This window comes from Misgurnus anguillicaudatus, chromosome 18 (assembly GCF_027580225.2).
Source record: "Misgurnus anguillicaudatus chromosome 18, ASM2758022v2, whole genome shotgun sequence".
NCBI lineage: Eukaryota > Metazoa > Chordata > Actinopteri > Cypriniformes > Cobitidae > Misgurnus > Misgurnus anguillicaudatus.
The window spans coordinates 35732944-35753743 of record NC_073354.2 but is presented as its reverse complement, the minus strand read 5'-3'; the positions used below and the strand labels follow the sequence as shown (position 1 = coordinate 35753743).

Here is a 20800-nt window from a genome sequence, read left to right as displayed (position 1 = left end):
ATTTACGTTAATAAAGTTTTAAATATAGATATTTCGACAACAACACCGCACGGATTACCCTCAGAAGATTTCTGTTTATCATCCTGGAGCCGTTTGGATTTATTTTGTGAAGGATGGACGCACTTTTTTTGGACTTGAGGGTCGTGGACCCCGTAACTTCACATTTAATCAACTTGAAGATCTAAAACATTTTCTAAAATATCCGAAAATGTGTTTGTCTGAAAAACAAGGGATATATGCAACTCGGACAGCTTGGGGGTGAGTAAATCATGGGTTTAATATCATTTTTGTCAGAACTATCCCTTTAACACAGCTTCATCTAAGTCTTTAGAGAGGGACTTAGTAAGGGCCATACCCATAGTTGTGCCATACACATGTCCCCGGCCCTCTCCACTTGGGAGAGGAGATCGTCTCTCTTCGGTAACTGCCAAGGGAGACCTTGGATCAGACATACAAGGGTCAGAAACCAATGTTTCTTTGGCCACCACGGAGCCACAAGTAAAATTTTGTGATGGCCCAATGCTATCCTCCTGTGAACCAGTGAAATCAACAGTACAACAAGGAAAGCGTACAACAACCCTTCCGGTCATTCTTGATATAGAGCATCTATCCTCAAGGGATCCCTCTGGTTGTTCAAGGAGTACCACAGCTTGCAATGAGTTGTCTCGGTAGTCGCAAACAGGTCGACCTTCGGCACACCGAACTGACCCCATATGAGTCTCACCACTTCGGGATGGAGACACCATTCCCCCGGGAGAGGTCCGGTTCGAGACAACAAGTCTGCAGCTTTGTTTGGTACTCCCAGAATGTATACTGCCGTGAGTGATAAGAGTTTCAAAAAAGCAAAGGAAAACATGTTCCTTTGCCAACTGGAGGCACTGTGCTCATCTTGTGCCGTCTTGGTGATTGATGTGGTCCATTGCAGGCATGTTGTCTGTTTTTATCAAGACATGTTTGTTCTGCAACAACTGGAAAAAGGCTTTCAGGGAGAGATACACTGCCCTGAGTTCCAACACATTGATGTGCTCTAGGGTCCAAGGAGATTCCCAGAGACCGCTGATGGACCTGCCTTCCCACTAGTGCTGCACAATTAATCGCATTGCGATGTCAGCCTGTGCGATTATGACAGCAAAATGTTGCAATTATATTAAATAAATAAATGTGTGGACTTGTTAACACAAACTTTCTGATAACAGTTTGATGATTTCCTTGCCGTTTAAAAAAAGAAAGAAAAACGAACAAAAAAGGCAGTGCACGTGTGGCATGCACGTGTGTGGTGTGCGTCGTCATTTATACCAGAGCGAAGATGGATGCAGAGGAGGTTGAAAGTGATCTGGTAGCTAAAAAAAACTCTATGTCGGTTGTATGGCGGTATTTTGGATTTAGGATTACTGACACTGAGCAGTTGCTACATCTAAACTGTGTGTGGATTTTCCTTAAAACCCATCAAGTTGACTCATGATACCATTTAGTATAATCGCAACCGCACATCCCAATATTAGCATCAATAACCGCAATGGGAAAAATTACCCAAATCGTGCAGCCCTACTTCCCACACTGCTCCACACCGCTTTAAAGAGTCGTCTGGCGTTATCACAGGCCGCCTTGCTGGGATGTTGCCTAAGGGAACCACTTGTGATAGCAACGTATTGCTGTTCCAAGGGCGTAACATTTGGATACAACTTTGTGTAACCTTAATCCTTATGTGTCTGTGTAATTTGGGTAGTAATTGAATTTGTGGTCTTTATCTGTACAATAGTTTTCTTCTGCAGCAAGACCGTGATCTCATTAGTCAGAATTTGTGCCTGGACTGGGTCTCTGACTATAGTCATATGAACCCCTGAAAAAGTAGGAGGATTTCACTGGAACTGTATCCTTTCTTGATGGTATCTAGAACCCAAGGATCTGATGTTACTTTTCCCAACTGTACAGGCATAGTTGGGAGCATTCTCCAGCGACTACGGGACCACTATACATGGCCTCCTCTGGGTTTAAAACTCTTGGTAGGGCGCCTTTTAAGAGGTCCTCCCCTACCTGGAGTGTGGGACTGGTCCGTTTTGATAAAAATGTCTGGTGCCCCGGTCATGGGATTGGTAACCCCTAGTAAGGACTGGGAATCAGTGTGAAATACCCATCCTGGAATCACTGGCATACTAGTCAGTTCTCTCCTAATAGTCTCAGGCAAAGATGTTTGAGCTAACCAAATTTGTCTTCTGGCTAAAACTGCTGACGAGACTATTTAGCTTGGTTAAATAGTCTGGATAATTAGCAAACAGGAAACAGGTGTGGTGCTGATCAGACTAGTGCAAGGGATTCTGGGTGATGGAGTCCAGAGGGAGATGTGAGGAAGAAGCCTCTAAAGGCTAGCAGAGGGAGCCATGATGGCTCTCATTACAGTAGGCTATTCATATAAAGACAATGAACATCTCATGGCAATAAATATCCACACATAACTTAACAGCATAATGAAATGAATAAACAGACAAGGAAGCAGGATTGACATGTAAATTGTATTATTATTACCGGAAAAACAGCAATATTAATGGAATGAACTCTGAGGTAAATGCGGCAAACAAGCTTTTAAGTCTAAAAAAGCCAAACAGTGGAAAAACATTATTAACTCTCAAAACGTTATATGACAAAAATTATATTTAAAAGAAATATTCTTACACAGATGCACAGATTATTCCATTTATTAAAATAAAGCCTTTAAAGCTTACATCATAAAGCTTAAAACTTTAACATTGCAGTTCTTGCAGTTGCTAGTTATTCTCTGTGGTTGGCGACAGCCCTTAATCATGTGGCTAAAAACTAAGTTGCCATCTGTAGGAATGATTGACAGCTGTTCATACTCAGTCACATATCCAGATGCGTGATCGAATCACGGAGGTGATATGTTAATGCAAAGTGTAAATCCAGCTGAGCAGAGCAAGGGATTACGGGCTGATGTGTAGTAAAGCCTCTGGTGGCCAGTGAGGGAACTAGGGGCGGACTGGGACAATAATTCAGGCGGGAAGTTTGACTCCATCCCAGGCTACCTTCATTGCTGCCGTCACCATGTTCATGTAATTCACCAAACTTGCTAATTTTATAGGTTAATATTATTAGTTGATATAACAGGTAGACTACCAGATGAATTATAAACTCAGCCCCTGTATTCATCTGACTGGTAACAAATATATGCAGATTTAAAATATAGAAAAGTGGACTGACCAACAAGTGATCTACCTTAATAATGAGTTGTCAAGATGCAGTATGTCTATACTGCAGGTGAACCCTCAAAAACTTACTAGGAATACACAATGTATACTACCACACCAAGGACAAATACAGTTGGCTTACACTTTTTAAAAGTGATGAGACACAGTTCAAATATTTATATTTTAACCTCCTAAGACCCAAGCTTTGACTTGTCTTTTTTCAGATTTCTGCCAGCTATTTTGGAGTTAGGAAGAACCAACAAATATAAAAACCAAACATGAAGCAGTGTAATTATCCATGTTTGTGTACAACAGTCCAGTTACACAGAATTAAATATTATGGAGCAAACAAAAAATGGTTGTCCAAGTATGTGAAACATATTTAATAATCTATACTTATAATATATTTTTTAAATACATTTTTAGGAGCTACAAATTAAAAGGTGAAATGACCGTAAAAAATGATGATTTGCACTTTTGATACAGTTTTTCACAAAAACAAAGCTTTCTAAAATGATAAACTTCAAATATTACCTTTGGTGTTTTGCTGTGGTTGCATCAAAACAGCAGGACTTTGTTGTGCCATTTTCGAATAGCTCCAGATGGCCAGTCCGCCCCTGGGGGAACCATGGTGATGATCGTAACACATACCTTACATCTTGTAATCGTGTGCATCTTGAGACAAAACATTGGCACTAGTATATTTTTTGCCCGCACACCCCTTGCCCTACACTTTTATGTACTTCCTAATATGTAATTAGCCACCATTATTATCTATAATCCCTCCATTGACCTTTAATTCAGAACACAGAGTTTAGTTTTTTTTTATTCTAATCTCAAGAGTCACAATGTTTGTGTATCAGTTAGTTACGTATACAGCTGGGGGGTTGAGACCTGACCTGATCTTTATATATGAACACATCCAAGCTTTATCACATTCATTTAGGAAGTTGGATTGAATAGACATGTACTGTATTTATGTTTATGTTTCTTTAGATGTTTGCCTTAACTATGTTGTAATTTCTAAAATGATTTTGTTTAAACTTTGTGTTACAATTGTCTCTCTGCTTACAATTCCTAAGGAAGTCCTCTCAGACGCGATGTCTTTCAATGAGACTGAGAATATTCTCCTGTGTTATCCTTTACATCCAGACTCTTGTCCTAGAACTTCTCGTCTCACTGTAATTAAAGTGGCAATGTACGCTTTCATTTCACTCATGATCCTCATGACAGTTTTTGGGAATCTGCTGATCATCATCTCCATCTCTCACTTCAAACAGCTTCAGTCTCCAACTCATCTGCTCGTTCAGTCATTGGCTGTATGTGACTGTCTGCTGGGTTTACTGGTGATGCCCTACAGTATGATGCGATCTGTCGAGGGCTGCTGGTTTTTGGGAGATGTTATTTGTAAAGTTCATTCTAGTTTGGACATCACCCTCTGTATCTCTTCTTTAATACATCTTAGTTTAATATCTATTGATAGATACTGGGCCATCTGTGACCCTCTGAAGTACAAAATGAGGATCACAAACAACACAGTGACTGTATGTATCACCTTTACATGGATCTGTTCATTTGTGTACAGCTTTTCTGTTGTGTTTTCAGGGGTGAATGTTGTTGGTCTGGAAGCTCTTATATTACAGATGTCTTGTTTTGGTGGCTGTGGTATGTTTATTAACAAAGAATGGGGACTAACTTGTTTAATTTTATTATTTATTATTCCAGGAACTATAATGAGCTCTCTGTATATCATCATATTCAATGTTGTGAAAAAACACGCAAAGGTTTTGTCAGAGAAAGTGTCTGTGACCACCACAGGTGTTAACATTCAAAGCTCTGCACACAGAGAAAGAAAAGCAGCTAAAACTCTGGCTCTTGTTATGGGTGTTTTCTTTCTCTGCTGGCTGCCTTTATCAATTGCTGCTGCTGTCGACCCTTTTCTTAATTTTGTGACCCCAGCTGATGTTTTTGAGGCTTTAGTTTGGCTTTCATATTTTAACTCAACTTTTAATCCTTTGATCTATGGATTTTTCTATCCTTGCTTTCAGAAGGCCTTTAAGACTCTTATATCCACTTATATCTGTGGATTCAATCATTTAGATACTCTGACATTTAAATAAATACAGTTTTTGAAAATAAATAATAACCAGTGACCAGTTTTGATTTCAGAGATATTTAATTCCTTCATCATTCTCTTTATGTAGTTTGACATGCTATAGTATATAAGTATGATAAATATTATGCACATTTGACGTTATTGTTAACATACAGTAAAATTGAGTCCTAAAAACTCCAGGCCTATAATAATCTCAATGGGAACATATGATCTCAATGGGAATATTAGGTCATTATAGTAAACAGCAGAGGTTAAACAACACATTGAACAAAAGAGATCTGAGATGTATATTGCAAATGCTTTAAACTTGTCTTTTAATGTACTAATCTCAATAGTCTTTGTGTTTTGTGATATGAGACATTTAATCCCAAGATGATGTTTAATACAAAATTATTTAGAGAAAATGACAACTGTTTAATCATACATGAATTCATGATTCAAATAACATATGTGTAGTAAAGGTAAGAAAGTTTTTCTAGACTGTTAAAGGGTAAACAATACAGAATAAGACCAGATGAAGCTTAACGTAAATGAGGAAGTAAATCATCCTGTATAGTTCAGTGGTAGAGCATTGTGTTTGCGGTGCAAAATGTCATGGGTTCGAACAAGTGTTGGGGTAATGAGTAATAAGGTAAGGATTACAGTAACTATATTGCTTTTTTGGGTAACAAAGTTAAGTAACGCATAACACTAATAATATTAATAACTACACTACTTTAATAGACTATGGACCCCTTCACGGTTCACGTCACAGGCGGTTCCCACTGCGCATGTCGGGGTCAGAAAAGTCATTACAGCAGATTGAGTTGCGTATTATTCGTTATCGTCAAAAATGCCTACTTGCGTCGTGGGCTGTGAAAATCGCACCAGGTCTTCCGTTAAGTTTTCGCGATTCATGCAGAATCTCAAAAACAAAAAAATACAACATCTGTGGCTGCAAGCAATTAACGTGCAGACTGGGACAATGCAAATATCAAAGAGGCTTGTGTTTGTAGTGCTCATTTCATTTGAGGTAAGTCTTCATTTTTCAGCCCTGTTAGATTAAATAATAAAGCCTTAATGGTATGAACAGTTTGACCCCATGCTGCACGCGCACCCAATAGTCATTCAATGTTTACAAACCTTGAAGGGGTCTATAGGAACTCAATTTTCTGCGTTACCCAAGCCATCTTCGTCTGTGTGTAAAGTTCTGTCTAAGTGGTGCTTGAATGCGTGTGCCTGTACGTTTGCCGTTTCCATAGAGATCGATTTGACGTAGCTGCTGGTGTGAAGAGGAGCGGGAAAATGGGGACCGAAGCTGTGTCCGACACAGCTCCCTATCCACTATATAGTGCCCAACTTCATTCCCTACATTCGTTCACTACTTTTCACCCATAATGCACTCTGATTTTGAGGGTACATTCGATGTACACTCGCTCACTCATATTTTCCATGATACAACGGGAGATGAACGCATAAGTGGAATCAGCTAAAGGATACTGACAGTAAACACCACAAATTTACGTTCATACACAATTTCTTAAGTGTTTGTTGTTAGTTTTTTTTCTAAATTTTTAAAATAAACAAATTAAAAATTTTAAACAATAAAAAACTACAGTAAATAAATATGCCAAGCAGTTGTTTTGTTTTCTTTATTATTAACTAATACTATAAACATGACAAATGTGACAAACAGTAAGAACTCTACTGTGGCTTAAGACCAGTGCTAAAAAGAAAGCTCATCATACCCTCTGCTACACCCTCTTTAAGATAATGTTTTAAAACGTGGTTAAACTAACATTTAATGCAGCAATATAAAAACACACAATTTCGATGCTGCTGTGCCTAAAAAAACATAGAATATACATTTTTATTTAGAGAAATAACACTGACCGCGTAGGCTTTCAATGTCATAAAACTTCAGAAGTAACGATTCATTTCATACACATATCCTAAAAATTAATATTGTGTGACTGATACACTGTAAATGGGGTGAATTTAGATCCTGATTTTGAAAAAAAGTCAATGACGCCCTCTGCCATTTGGGCTTACCAAGATGGCAGCTCGAACTCTGTGACAGCTTCACCTATTGCTGATACGTTGATCATTAATATAGATCAGTGACTGTAGCCCAAATTTACGAGGCTGTAAAACCTGTTAATTGGTATACTAGGGAGCTGCAGCTACAGAAGAGAATAGGACGTGTCCTGGAATGGCATTTCAAGGACTTAGGGCTTTGTGGTCAAAAGCTAGCCTTCCGGGAACACCAGAAGGCCTACAGCAATTCACTCAGTGAAACATGGTCCCGTTTCTATTCTTACATTATTAACAATAGCCCTGGAAACTCCAAGCAACTGTTCTCAACAATAAATCATCTCCTCAAACCTCAAACCTCACTACACTTAGATAACACGCAGGAGCGGTGCAAAATTTTTTCACCAGGGGTCTCATTTATAAAACTGTGCATAGGATCCTTACTAAAAGTCTATGTACGCACAAAAGCCGAAAATGGCACACCCCCCAAAATATTAGGATTTATACAAAGCAATGTTCCCTTTATAAATCACAGATCACCTGCAAGTGTGCATACATGAATTATCCTCAGATTCCACCCTGCAAACCCATTCTCCCGTCAAATTCGTTTTTTATGGATCACAACCTTTGCATGGGAACTGGCGTACGCATGTTTCCAGCCCCGTTTGTGCGTATGCAAGCTTTATAAATAAGGCCCCAGGTGTTTTCAACTTTAAGAATGAACCTCTGGTTGTCCATTTCCGGCCTCCTGCCAAAGATACAGTGATGAAGAAAGAGTCCAATATTTACCCAGCCTTGGGTTAAAACTACCCAGCATTTTTTAGAGTGATGGTTCGTTTAGGAACCAAGAAGGCTCTAAATGGTTTTTCTATGGCATCGCTGTAAGAAACCAGTCCTAGCATCTCTTGCAGAAACAACCTTGCTGTGGATGTGTGCCAACCATGCAAAGATATTTGTCTGCAAAATAAACATGAACTATTTCAGGAGATATTTTTATTGGTGACATTTCTACAGCTGTTTGATAAAACCTAATCCAGTTCAACACACCGATTTCATTTTTAAAATGTATTGTTAAAAGCTCATCCGGTATTCTGTTAATGTTGGTTAAGCTTTAGCCAAAGTTTGTTAGGGCTTTGTTAGAAACTTTGCTTGGTCTCCCTAATGATGTAAACTGTTGAGACCTGTATGTGACAGAAAACAACTAAAGAGATGTAATTAAGCACTTGAGCGCAATAATACAAAGAATGTGACTGTTGATATTAACACCTTTGATTGGTCAGACTCCTTTGAGAGTCACTGCAATAAAACGGAGAAATAAGAAGTCTCATGGGTGAATAATATTTACTTGTGCGCCTTTGTGATTGACACCTGTGGTTAAAATATATCGGGTTTTGTTTGTTTAATTACTGAATGTGTCTGTCAGAGATATTGACTGACACAAGTTCAAACTTTGAATGTTGTTGTTTTAATATATTAATGACAGGAGATTATTTATATTATGTAGCTTAATCTTTTCACAGTAATTTGCTGAACAGTTTAGGGAGAGTGGGACTACTTTTTTAAGTGGAGGTATGCCTAGAACGTCCAGTTAATTTTTCTCAGTAAGCTTTGATACAAAACAAACTAAAGTGGATTTAGTCCAGAGACATTGTCCCAGGCCCTTTAAATGTCTTTTTACACTCCTGGGTGTATTAAAGTGATAGTTCACCCAAAAATGAAAATTGTCTCATTTCTCACTCTCATGTTGTTACAAACCTCTATAAATTTCTTTGTTCAGATAAACACAGATGAAGATATTTTGAGGAATGTTTGTAATCAAACCGTTCAAGAGCCCTATTCACTTCAATAGTATTCTTTTTTTCTACTATAGAAGTAATAGGGCTCATGATCGGTTTGGTTACAAACATTACTCAAAATATCTTCCTTCATGTTAATGAAATTTATAAAGCTTTGTAACAACATGAGGGTGAGAAAATGATGAGAGAATTTCATTTTTGGGTGAACTATCCCTTTAACTCTTTCCGCGCCATTGACGAGATATCTCGCGATATCTCGTCAATCAAGAGAAAACGCTTCCCCGCCAATGACGAGTATTGAAGTATTGCCATATGGCAAGCTGCTGCATGTCCGTGTCTGTTTTAAAGATCGCTCTGAATGGGATCTCTATGAAAAGTCCGTCACAAAAATGGAATTATCTCTGCTTTTTGCTCAAAATGTGGTGTTTTTGCTTCAGCCCCCCTAAAATTCAGCCCAGCCCCCCTAAAAATTATTTGATTCATTAATTTGTGATCGCGTCAGTCACCTATAAAAACTATTTAGAAAAGGCAGCTTGCTGCGTCAAGTTTCGGCTCCTCCCCTGATCTGAGTCAGCATGGATTTAGCGCGTTTTTCAATCCGCAGGGGGGCCGAGCAGAGCGAACACATCAGTAGTACAAGGTGTGTGCAAGGCGGACTGGCGGCTGTTCTGGCCCGCCGTGTAGTCAGCGTAGGTTGACATGTGAAAATAATATGACATGAATGAATGACGGACCTCTTAGATTATGGAGATGTTTTTTATAGAAACACCACTAAGGCTCTTTTGCATTCACTGGACTCTGTTTATCACTCTGTTTTAAGATTTATAACTCGTAGCAATAATTACACTCATCATTGTGCACTTTATGAAATGGTAGGTTGGCCTTCGCTTCATTTAAGAAGATACAAGCACTGGCTTATATTTGTGTATAAGGCCATACTTGGACAGCTTCCTTTTTATATGAATAGTATACTAACTGTCAGTAGTCAAGGGCATAATCTGCGTTCAAGTAGATATATTCTTTTAAATGTTCCTTTAATGAAGACAGAGTTTGGGAAAACTGCTTTTACCTATAGTGCATCAACTGCTTGGAATGAGATTCAAAGATCATTGAAATTGAGTGTATTTATGTCAATGACTGAGTTTAAACTGTACCTCAACCAAACATTCCAAACTGTCTGCACTTGTTCTTAATTTTATTTTATTGTTGAGATTATTGTTCGATGTATTTAAGTTGTTTTTATGTTGTCTATTGTGTGCTGCTACCTTGGCCAGGGCTCACTTGTAAATGAGATATCTATCTCAATGTGATTTTCTTCCCTGGTTAAATAAAGGTATAATAAAAAAATAAAAATAAAATCTACGAATCAGGCAATCGCGGTGCGAAAATGCCAGCACATGAACTAACGGCGGCAACCCACTGCCTGTTTGGCTTTATCTAACAAATATGCAGCGCAAAGGAGAAGCAGAGAGAGACAGACGCAGCGAGATGCTGCAAAATCACAGAAATATTCGCCAAGAAGGGAGCAGGTCAGTCAAGTTACCAGTAAACGCACGCATCTATATATTATTATTGCTGATTAACGTTACATGTTTTAAAGTCAGGTGCTGGCGTGATGCATTGCTTTATGTACAGTTGCTCTTAACGCATCAAGCAGATAATTTCATGCAGCAAAACAAACACCAGGTGATTGTGAAGTTTATCATTTTATAAAACTTGTTTTTTTGTGGAAAAACTGGATCAAAAGTGCAAATCAAGCTATTTATGGCAATTTCACCTTATATTTGCAGTTCTTTAAAATAACTTTTTTAAATCTAATAATATAAGTAAAGTATAGATTATTAAATATGATATGAATTTTTGATATGAATTTTATTGAGAGGATAGCCCCTTGAGATGTGGCATCTCATTTTCAAGGGGGTCCCAAAAACATAAACAAATAATACAACACAAAACACAACATATATAACACAAATTTGCTTGTTTCATTTAAAATATTAATATTTCAACATTTGAACTCCTTCCTTTTAAAAAGTGTATGCCACATGTGTATTTGTCTGTGGTATGGTAGACTACATTGTGTATTACTAGTAAGTTTTTGAGGGTTCACCTACTAGACATAGGGGGTATTTCCCAGACAGGGCTTAAGTCTAGTTCAAGACTAAAATGCCTGTTTAAGTTTTAGTTCTTAACTAAAAGTAACTTGCACTAACATATCTTAAAATACATCAGTCACATTGTTTTGTCTCAAGATGCACACCTGTAATATTTTTGTAAGATATGCTTGTAAAAACTACATAAACATCATAATATAACTAAGGCCTAGTCCTGGCTTAATCTAAACCCTGTCCTGAAAACCACATCATACTGCATCTTGACAACTCAGTATTAAGGTAGATCACTTGTTGGTCAGTCCCCTTTTCTATATTTTAGATCTGTATAAATTTGTTCCCAGATTAACACAGTGTCTATATCAACAATTAATATTAACCTTTAAGATAAATTACAATAAAACAGTAAAAACAGTAAAATGATGTGTTTGTACTGGAAACGTGTGTTGTGTATTTGCACAGTGAATAATGAATCAGGAAGTCATTGTAAAAAATTCACCATTCCCAACTGAAAATGTTCTTGTCCCATTTATGAAAAAGGGAATACAATGGAATAGTGGATTGCAATAAGGTTGGTAGTATACAACCCTACCATAATAGTAAAATAATATTTTTTTAAATAATACCCTTACTGGGGGCTGAGCCCCCCTAAAAGGAAAATCCTAGAATCGCCCCTGCCTACCCATATTCAAAAGCTGATTACAAAAGAACTACTGAAGGTAGGATGAAACAGATTTTTTTTGTTTGAAAGCAGAGGGTCTGTTCTTTCATTTGGTATATTGTATGTTTATATATTTGAAGAAGAACATTTTCTGGAAGGCATTTAACTTTTGTGAAAATCATGAAAAACGCTGGCGCTAGCTGGCAACTTTTTTAAAAAACGCTGGCGGTGAAAGAGTTAAAGCTGATATAGTACTCATAACAATTGTGTAAGATATTAGTTACACCACAAACATTGTAACAGTTCACAAATATTCAAATAAAATAATAATAATAATGTAAATATTTTTCACTGTGTTTTACATTTGTCACACGGACAATATTTTTATGTGTAATTGTTTTTTCTTGTTTTTACGAATGCAATAAACATAAATGACTTTTACGTATGTTATTTATCCGATTGCTGTTTCAAGGCAAATTAGAATGACAGTGTTCAGTTTGTGTCATGAAAATTAGACCTTATACTTCAAACTTGAAACCATGGGTTACAGACGAGCAATTGTGGGAGGGAAGGGCATGAATCTAAGAGTATATATGGTCAAAACGTAGGAACGATGACTTCATTTATGGCATTAAATTGGATAGTGGTGAACTATATGCTTGCTCATCTTTCTTCGAGTATTGATCTGTACCAAACTTTAATTTGTGAAATTATTTTGGTTATGCTTTGGATTCTAATTGTCTGCAAAGGAAGTCCTTCCAGCGACTCGGACAGACGCAATGATTTGGAATGAGACTGATATTTACTCTGAGAATATTCTCCTGTGTTATCCTTTACATCCAGACTCTTGTCCTAGAGCTCATCGTCTTACTGTTGTTAAAGTGGCAATGTACGCTGTAATGTTAGTTATGATCTTCACAACAGTTTTTGGGAATCTGCTGATCATCATCTCCATCTCTCACTTCAAACAGCTTCAGTCTCCAACTCATCTGATCGTTCGGTCTCTTGCTGCCAGTGACTGTCTGCTGGGTTCACTGGTGATGCCCTACAGTATGGTGCGATCTGTCGAGGGCTGCTGGTTTTTGGGAGATGTTATTTGTAAAGTGCATTCTAGTTTGGACATGACCTTCTGTATCTCCTCAATACTGCATCTTAGTTTAATATCTATTGATAGGTACTTGGCTATTTGTGACCCTCTGAGGTACAGAATGAAGGTCACAAACAGCACTGTGACTGTATTTACCACTTTCACGTGGATCTTTTCATTTGCGTACAGTTTTAGCATTGTGTTTTCAGGGGTGAATGCTGTTGGATTGGAAACACTCATGCAACTTTATTGTGTGGGAAGTTGTGCTCTGCTTTTTAACAAACAATGGGGTCTTACTTGTCCAATTCTCACATTCTTTCTTCCCGGGACTATCATGAGCTGTCTGTATATGAAGATTTTTCATGTTGCAAGAAAACATGCAAGAGTTATGTCAGAAAGAGTGACTGTGGGGACTACAGGGGGACTGAAAAATCAAAGCGCTGCTCATAGAGAAGGAAAAGCAGCTAAAACTTTGGCCATTGTCATGGGAGTGTTTTTGCTCTGCTGGTTGCCTATTTTTATGGCTTCTATTGTCGATTCTGTTCTCAATTTTGTGACCCCAGTTGAAGTTTTTGATGCTTTGATTTGGTTTGGCTATTTTAATTCAACATGTAATCCTTTGATTTATGGTTTCTTCTACTCTCACTTTCAGAAAGCCTTTAAGATTCTTGTTTTCACTTATATCTGCAAAGTAAGTGATTTAAGCAATTTGGCATTTGAATGAATATGACAATCAATTGCTGTATAGCACAGTATCATTTTGGTTTAACAAATATTTTCTTCATATAATTAAGAATAAATGGCCTTTTTTGCCACTTTATTATTTTTTTGTTTCTTTTTAGTGTTATTATATAAATGAGGAGGGATTTGATTGTGTTTAAATGCATATCCTAGAAGTTATTTTAATATTATCTAATGTCCTTAAATGGTAACGAAAAAGAGCTGGCAAAGCATTGTGTATATAAAAACAGTTCACATATGTAGAGTGAATTCAGAGATTGCTTTTGAGAGAATTAGCTGATTCATTGTATTTGAACCATGTTTAGGCAAGGATAGATAAATAAATGCATGTGTGTGTTAAAGATGCAGACATAATGATCTGATTTGCATGGTTTTAAAGTTCCATTGGATTAAGAACTCTGTGATTCCAAGGAAATAAGACATTCAAAAATAATGTCAGGTAACAAAACATCTGTTGATGCCAAAGCATATCGCAGAGAATGAAAATAAATTTTGTTATGTCTGTTGTCCAGTTTAAGCCATATTCACACCAGATTAGTACTTGATTTGTAATAATTGCAGGGGTTGTATGTCATCTTAATCTCATGCGAATAGGGTTTACACTGTGCACTAAAAGTATGCACTTTGACACATAAGCAAATGTTGTCACCTTAATACACATTGTAATTGTTAACAATCACATACATCAAAACACAATTACTTGCATTTCATCTTTTCTTTACTCTTTATTTCTTGTGAAATTGTACTATATAAGAACATTTTAATTGGTGTAGCATCAATGTGGCGTGGGGTAGAGTGGCTGGAAAGGAGCCCCTAAGAGCCCTTCCAGTGTGTTCACCAGTGTGTTCACCTCAACCTGTGAGCGCCAAGAAGAAAACGAACCATCAGTTTCTACTCACTAGCTACGTTTACATGGACACATTTTGCCTCCATTGTATTAAAATCCTTCCGATTAATAAATCCTATCATAGGGTTTACATGAACACTTAATAATGTGATCGGATTGATGTGCATGTTTATATGACACAAGATTTACATCAGATTTGATCATTTGATATGCGCACATTGCACAAATATAGTGTCACGCTGTTTCAAGATTTGCTTTGTGCCTCACTGATTATAAAGCAGCAGCAAAAACACCCATTCACGTGTGCCCAAAAAGCGTATTTTACTTCACGCGGTGCTGCAGAGACCGTTCGCGAGAGCGAGTCCAAACACACGCGTTTGTGGATCAAAGAATAAATCATGGACTGACCGGACAACGCTGTCTTGTATCACTTTATGGGGAATTGGAAGGATAATAGGAACAAGATTAACAAGACAATCACTTCTTGTGACTTCCTTCAACAAAACAAACTCGAGTTATTTGCGTCACATGTCATTACGGCAATTCTACGTCATTGCACGTGTGAATATGCTCCACACTCCCGTCCTGTAGGTGGCGGAAATGCACCTTTCAGTGGGTTTGCCAACCGCCATTAAAAAAAGAAAAGATGGCAGATGCGCAGAGCATCCCAGTTTCAGTTATCCATCCGATCAAGTGTATACATGTCATTTTGAGCGGATTACAAACGGTATAAACCACCCCTAACAAGCGGATTAGATTTTTAATCAGACTGGCACTTTTTAGTCCGATTGAGGTGTTTACATGGAGCATTTTTATTCCGATTGATCATTTAAACGGATTACAAATGTCCATGTAAACGCAGCTACTGATGATCCTTCCAAAGGAGTATGATAGGCAGAAACTGCTGCCACATAAACCTTAAGGGAGGAAAGAGTTAAGCCAGCAAAGAATTGCTAATGCAGAAACCTCAGCACCACATCAACAGGGTAGTTGACTGGGTCTGTCAGTTATGCTGAACACCAAGAGATGAAGATTCTCCACTTAAGGGCATAAAGCTCTCAGAGGCCAGACCCACAGCTTTCATATCTCTGTTAAGGGGTGAATGACTGCACCTCCTGTCTGAGAATATTCCACAAGAAGATACATGAGGGCTGGTAGTATTAACTCCACAGAAAATACTCACAAAGGAACCCCTAGGGGATGCAATTTGCAGGCCTGGGCCTAGCACAGGTTTACAGATAATGCATTTAGTGAGAAGCTGACAGCCGATGCTCTGCAAAATTTGGTAAGCCAAGGCGATGGTGTCCACAATCCAATGGTACATCCTCTGCTTGGTGAGAGCTTTCCCTTTCTGCTGACCACCGTATTAGACAAAGAACTGGTCTGAGGTCCTGAAGATTTGCGATCTGTCCACGTACAACCTCAGTGCGTATATGGGACATGCCACAACAAAGCCATAGCTGGGTGTGTCTCTTCCAGCGGCAGCGCTTTCAAGTTCACCACCTGACCTCTGAAAGGAGTGGTGGGAACCTTGGGCACATAGCCTGCCCTGGGTCTTAGCAATACACTAGAGACAGCAGGTCCAAACTGAAGGCACGATTCATCGACCGAAAATGCATGGAGGTCCCCTATCCTCTTCACGGAGGCCAATGCAACGAGAATCAGAGTCTTCCTATTAGAGAGAAACTTGACACTTACAGACTGCAGAGGCTCAAAGGGACCCTCCTGAAGGGCTTTCAGCACCATGTACAGGTACCAATAAGGGGGGCACGAGGGATTTTGCGCACCCCTTTAAAAACTTAATAAACAAGTAATAACGGTGGAGGGTGACAGCCTACCATCCAACATATGCCGAAGGTACTAAAGCACAATGCTAATGGGGCATTCTCAGTGGGTCTTCTGATTGAGAAGAGCACCAAATGAAGAAGGTTCCACTTAAACGAATAAGTGTCTCATAGATGGGACTCACGCTGCAGTGATGATGTTAGATACCGCTTGCGGTAAATCACTCAGAACCTCCGCGTCCTGTCCAGAGACCACACGTGGAGGTTCCACAGGTCGGGACGTGGGTGCCATAACATGCCCCCTCCATGAGAAAGATAGTCCTTCCTTTAGGGAAATCAGCCAGGAAGGGGCTGTCGCGAGGGGATGCGTTTGGGGAACCTGTTCCTGGTGGAAGAGGAGGATGCAGAAACAAACAGAAACAAAATATAACAAAATATTCTCCAGGGGAGGATCTCCCAAAGAGCGACCCCCTCCATCTCCAGGTCAACCCTTCTCAGGGCAGCTTTGAATTTATTTTTCTTCCACGAGAAGCAGGTTGAGCGGGCAAGGTGGGCTGCTGACGACCGGTTCCCTTGCGCTGCCGAGATGTGGAATGAGGTTGGGGAACAGAGGCGGCCAATGTAGGATGCCCTCGGCGAGGAGAAGACTGAGGAGCTGGCGTAGATGGACCCGGGGCAGCTTTCTTTTGCTTCTGGGCGGCCGAGAACTGTTGGGTAAAGTTCTCTACCGACTCCCCGAAGAGGAGGAGCATTCAGGAAATAGTTATTGTCAGTGTCCTTCATGTCGGTCAGGCACAGGCAGATATGGCGTTCTTGGACCACCATGGTGGATATCACACGACCACTGAGCAGAGCACCATGTCGGTAGCCGCACTGAAGTCTGAAAGGCAGCCGAGTCATGCTCTCCCTCGCTCAGAGCCTTAGCCTGATGGACCTGCAGCAGCGCCATGGTGTGCAGGGCAGAATCCGCCTCCTCACAAGCTTGACATGCAGTCACCATGAGACCGGATGACTGCTTACAAGCTTGTTATGGGCTGATATATGTGGTTTTATCAACCAGATGTATTTGCACTTGTCCAGTTTCATCTGAAATGCATCCCAGACCAGCTCCTGAAGTGGTTTGAGTAATCGGATTTAAATCCGTTTTGAAAACGTTTCGGAGGGCATTTACACCTGGTCTTTTTACGATCGAAATCTGATCAGAGAAAACACATGAAGTGTGTAAAAGTCCCCCCAGAGCAGCGCAAATTAGTTCAGGCTCGCAAATAAGCAGAGCTGATCTTAAGTTCAGCACCACAGACCTCGCAGCGGAAAATTCGGGGTGTGTAATCCCAGATAACAAAGCCATAGGACACTGAAAACAACTGGAGTGCAAAAATGTAAGGTTAACAAGAATTTTTTAAACATCTGGTATTGTGTGACTTCTAGCAAATAAAAAATAACATCGGTTGACAAATAATACTTTTAAATAATAATATGTTCCTCTAGCATTCCAAATGAACTGTTAAGTTTTAAAACAATCGTCTGCACTGTATCACGCATTCTCTGCTCTCTGTGATGCCTTTTTTTAGCAATAATTGCAGCCATTTCAAGCACAAAGTAATTTAAAGCAACACTATGTAGTTTTTTACATTTAAATAATGTCTCTAAAATTATTTCAGTGATAAAACAACTTTTAACTGGACAAATCGTACTGTTGCTGCAACCTGAGCAGCCTCCTAGCTGCTACAAGCACACTCTGAAAGTGGCGGTGGAGGGTAGGAAACACAGCCCCACCCCTCCGCCTGCCTGCAGAAGAGTGTCTGATACCAGGCACTGTTGCGCTTTTCAACCACATGGGGGAGCTGTAAGTCATTTTTACATGAAAACTACATAGTGTTGCTTTAAGACATGCTTTTTTCTGCGTTAAATAATGGCGCAAATACCAGTCATAACACACGCACAAACATTAGTAAATTGGGTTGCGTGAATCATTTAAATAATCTCCATCCCAAAAAAATTGTCTGAAAGGAAAACTCCTAGAATTGCAAACTCAAAAAGGTCATTCGCAAAAAAAACTAGATCACACATTTTCAGCGCTAATGATCCACTGTGCATCCTTGGTAAATCCTGACAGTCATTATTTAATGCCAAAATTATGCTTTCTCTGGCGCAAATCTGAAAATCTGGCTTATAGTTTAGTTTAGCTTTTTTTAATTGTAATCTCATGAGTCACAATGTTTGTGTATCAGTTAGTTACGTATACAGCTGGGGAGGTTGAGACCTGACCTGAACTGTATATATGAACACATCTGAGCTATATCACGTTGATTTAGGAAGTTAGATTGAATAGACATGTACTGTATTCATGTTCATTTTCTTTAGATATTAGTCTTAACCATGTTGTATTTTCTAAAATGATTTTTTGTTGAAACTCTGGTTATTAATTGTCTCTCTGCTTATAATTACAAAGGAAGTCCTCTAAGACATGATGTCTTTCAATGAGACTGAGAATATTCTCCTGTGTTATCCTTTACATCCAGACTCTTGTCATGGGGTTCATCGTCTCACTGGAGTTAAATTGGCAATGTATGCTTGTATTTCACTCATAATCCTCATGACAGTTTTTGGGAATCTGCTGATCATCATCTCCATCTCTCACTTCAAACAGCTTCAGTCTCCAACTCATCTGCTCGTTCAGTCATTGGCTGTGTGTGACTGTCTGCAGGGTTCTCTGGTGATGCCCTCCTGTATGGTGCGATCTGTCGAGGGCTGCTGGTTTTTGGGAGATGTTATTTGTAAAGTGCATGCTAGTTTGGACATGACCTTCTGTAATTCCTCTATACTGCATCTTAGTTTAATATCTATTGATAGATACTTGGCCATATGTGACCCTCTGAGGTACAAAATGAGGATCACAAACAACACTGTGACTGTATTAATCACCCTTACATGGATCTTTTCATTTGTGTACAGCTTTTCTGTTTTTTTTTCAGGGGTGAGTGCTGTTGGTCTTGAAGCTTTAATATTACAGATGTCTTGTTTTGGTGGCTGTGTTGTGTTTTTAAACAAAGAATGGGGAATAACTAGTGTAATCTTGACATTTATTGTTTCAGGAACTATAATGAGCTCTCTGTATATCATCATATTTAATGTTGTGAGAAAACACGCAAAGGTTTTGTCAGAGAAAGTGTCTGTGACTACCACAGGTGTAAACAGTCAAAGCTCTGCACACAGAGAAAGAAAAGCAGCTAAAACTCTAGCTCTTGTTATGGGCGTTTTCTTTATCTGCTGGCTGCCTTTAGCTATTGCCACTGCTATCGACCCTTTCCTTAATTTTGTGGTCCCAGCTGATGTTTATGAGGCTTTAGTTTGGTTTGCATATTTTAACTCAGCTTGTGATCCTTTGATCTATGGATTTTTCTATCCTTGCTTTCAAAAGGCCTTTAAGACTCTCATATTCACTTATATCTGTGGAATCAATCATTCAGATACTCTGACATTTGAATGAATAGTTTCTGTAGATGAATAATAACCAGTGACTGAATAAATGTTGTGAAGCTGGTAGTGTTGATTTCAGATATATTTAATTCCTTTAACATTGTTTATAATAATGTTTATTATTCTCTTAATGTAGCTTCACATGCTATAGTTTATGTATTATTAAATCTTTAGCTTATTTGACGTTAGAGAAAACACAGTACATTTTTGAATCCTAAAAACTCTAGGCCTATAATAATCATCATCATACATATTAGATCAGTCATTATAATAAACATCAGAAGTTAAACAACACAAACAGACAGTTTTAAATCTGAGATGTATATGGCAGATCTTTTTAACTTGTCTTTTAATGTCCTGACCTCAATAGTCTGTATGTTTTGTGATATGAGACAAAGACGATGTTTAAAACAAAAGTATTCAGAGGAAATGACAACTGTTTAATCATACATTAATAAAATCATGATTTAAATATTATATGTTTCTGAATTATAAACGGAGTGAAGGTAACTTACTGGTAGAAAGTTTTTCAAGATATTTTTTCAAGTATTTCTATTACTGACTGTTAAAGGGCAAATAACCTAGATTAAGACCAGATGAAAGTTAAGCTATGATTATAGTCTATTCAATGTACATATCAGGTCATAAATACCGGCTATGATTCTATGGTCTGCTGACTGAACCATATTAAAGGCACTGTAACACCAGTTTACAAGGAAAAAACAGTCAAATGTGCATTTAAAGTGATTAAAGATCCATCCAATGCAAAGTCAGAGGAGTAGTAAATAAGAATTTACTTAATATGAGATATGACAGCAAATTTATGACACCTGGATAAGTGACTGTCAACTGTGAGAGATTAAAGTTGTTAAAAGTAAAAAATGTATAAGACTGCTGTGTGTTTTTGTGATAAACACAGACATTATATCATAACTAAGTGTGTTTGTGTGTGTTTGCCTGCGTG

The 20800-nt window shown here is 38.6% G+C and overlaps 3 protein-coding genes across 3 annotated transcripts; all 3 read left to right on the top strand.

Moving 5' to 3' along the window:
- Positions 1 to 4300: 4300 nt before the first annotated feature.
- On the top strand, positions 4301 to 5320 carry LOC129429982 (trace amine-associated receptor 4-like). The gene has a single exon (XM_055186995.2). The coding sequence runs from the start codon at positions 4301 to 4303 to the stop codon at positions 5318 to 5320; it is 1020 nt and encodes a 339-aa protein (XP_055042970.2).
- A 7356-nt stretch (positions 5321 to 12676) lies between these two features.
- Positions 12677 to 13708, top strand: LOC129428909 (trace amine-associated receptor 4-like). The gene has a single exon (XM_055185278.2). It carries the CDS (start codon positions 12677 to 12679, stop codon positions 13706 to 13708), a length of 1032 nt encoding a protein of 343 aa, XP_055041253.2.
- Positions 13709 to 18826: 5118 nt separating this feature from the next.
- Positions 18827 to 19846, top strand: LOC129429388 (trace amine-associated receptor 4-like). The gene has a single exon (XM_055186039.2). The coding sequence runs from the start codon at positions 18827 to 18829 to the stop codon at positions 19844 to 19846; it is 1020 nt and encodes a 339-aa protein (XP_055042014.2).
- Positions 19847 to 20800: the final 954 nt, after the last annotated feature.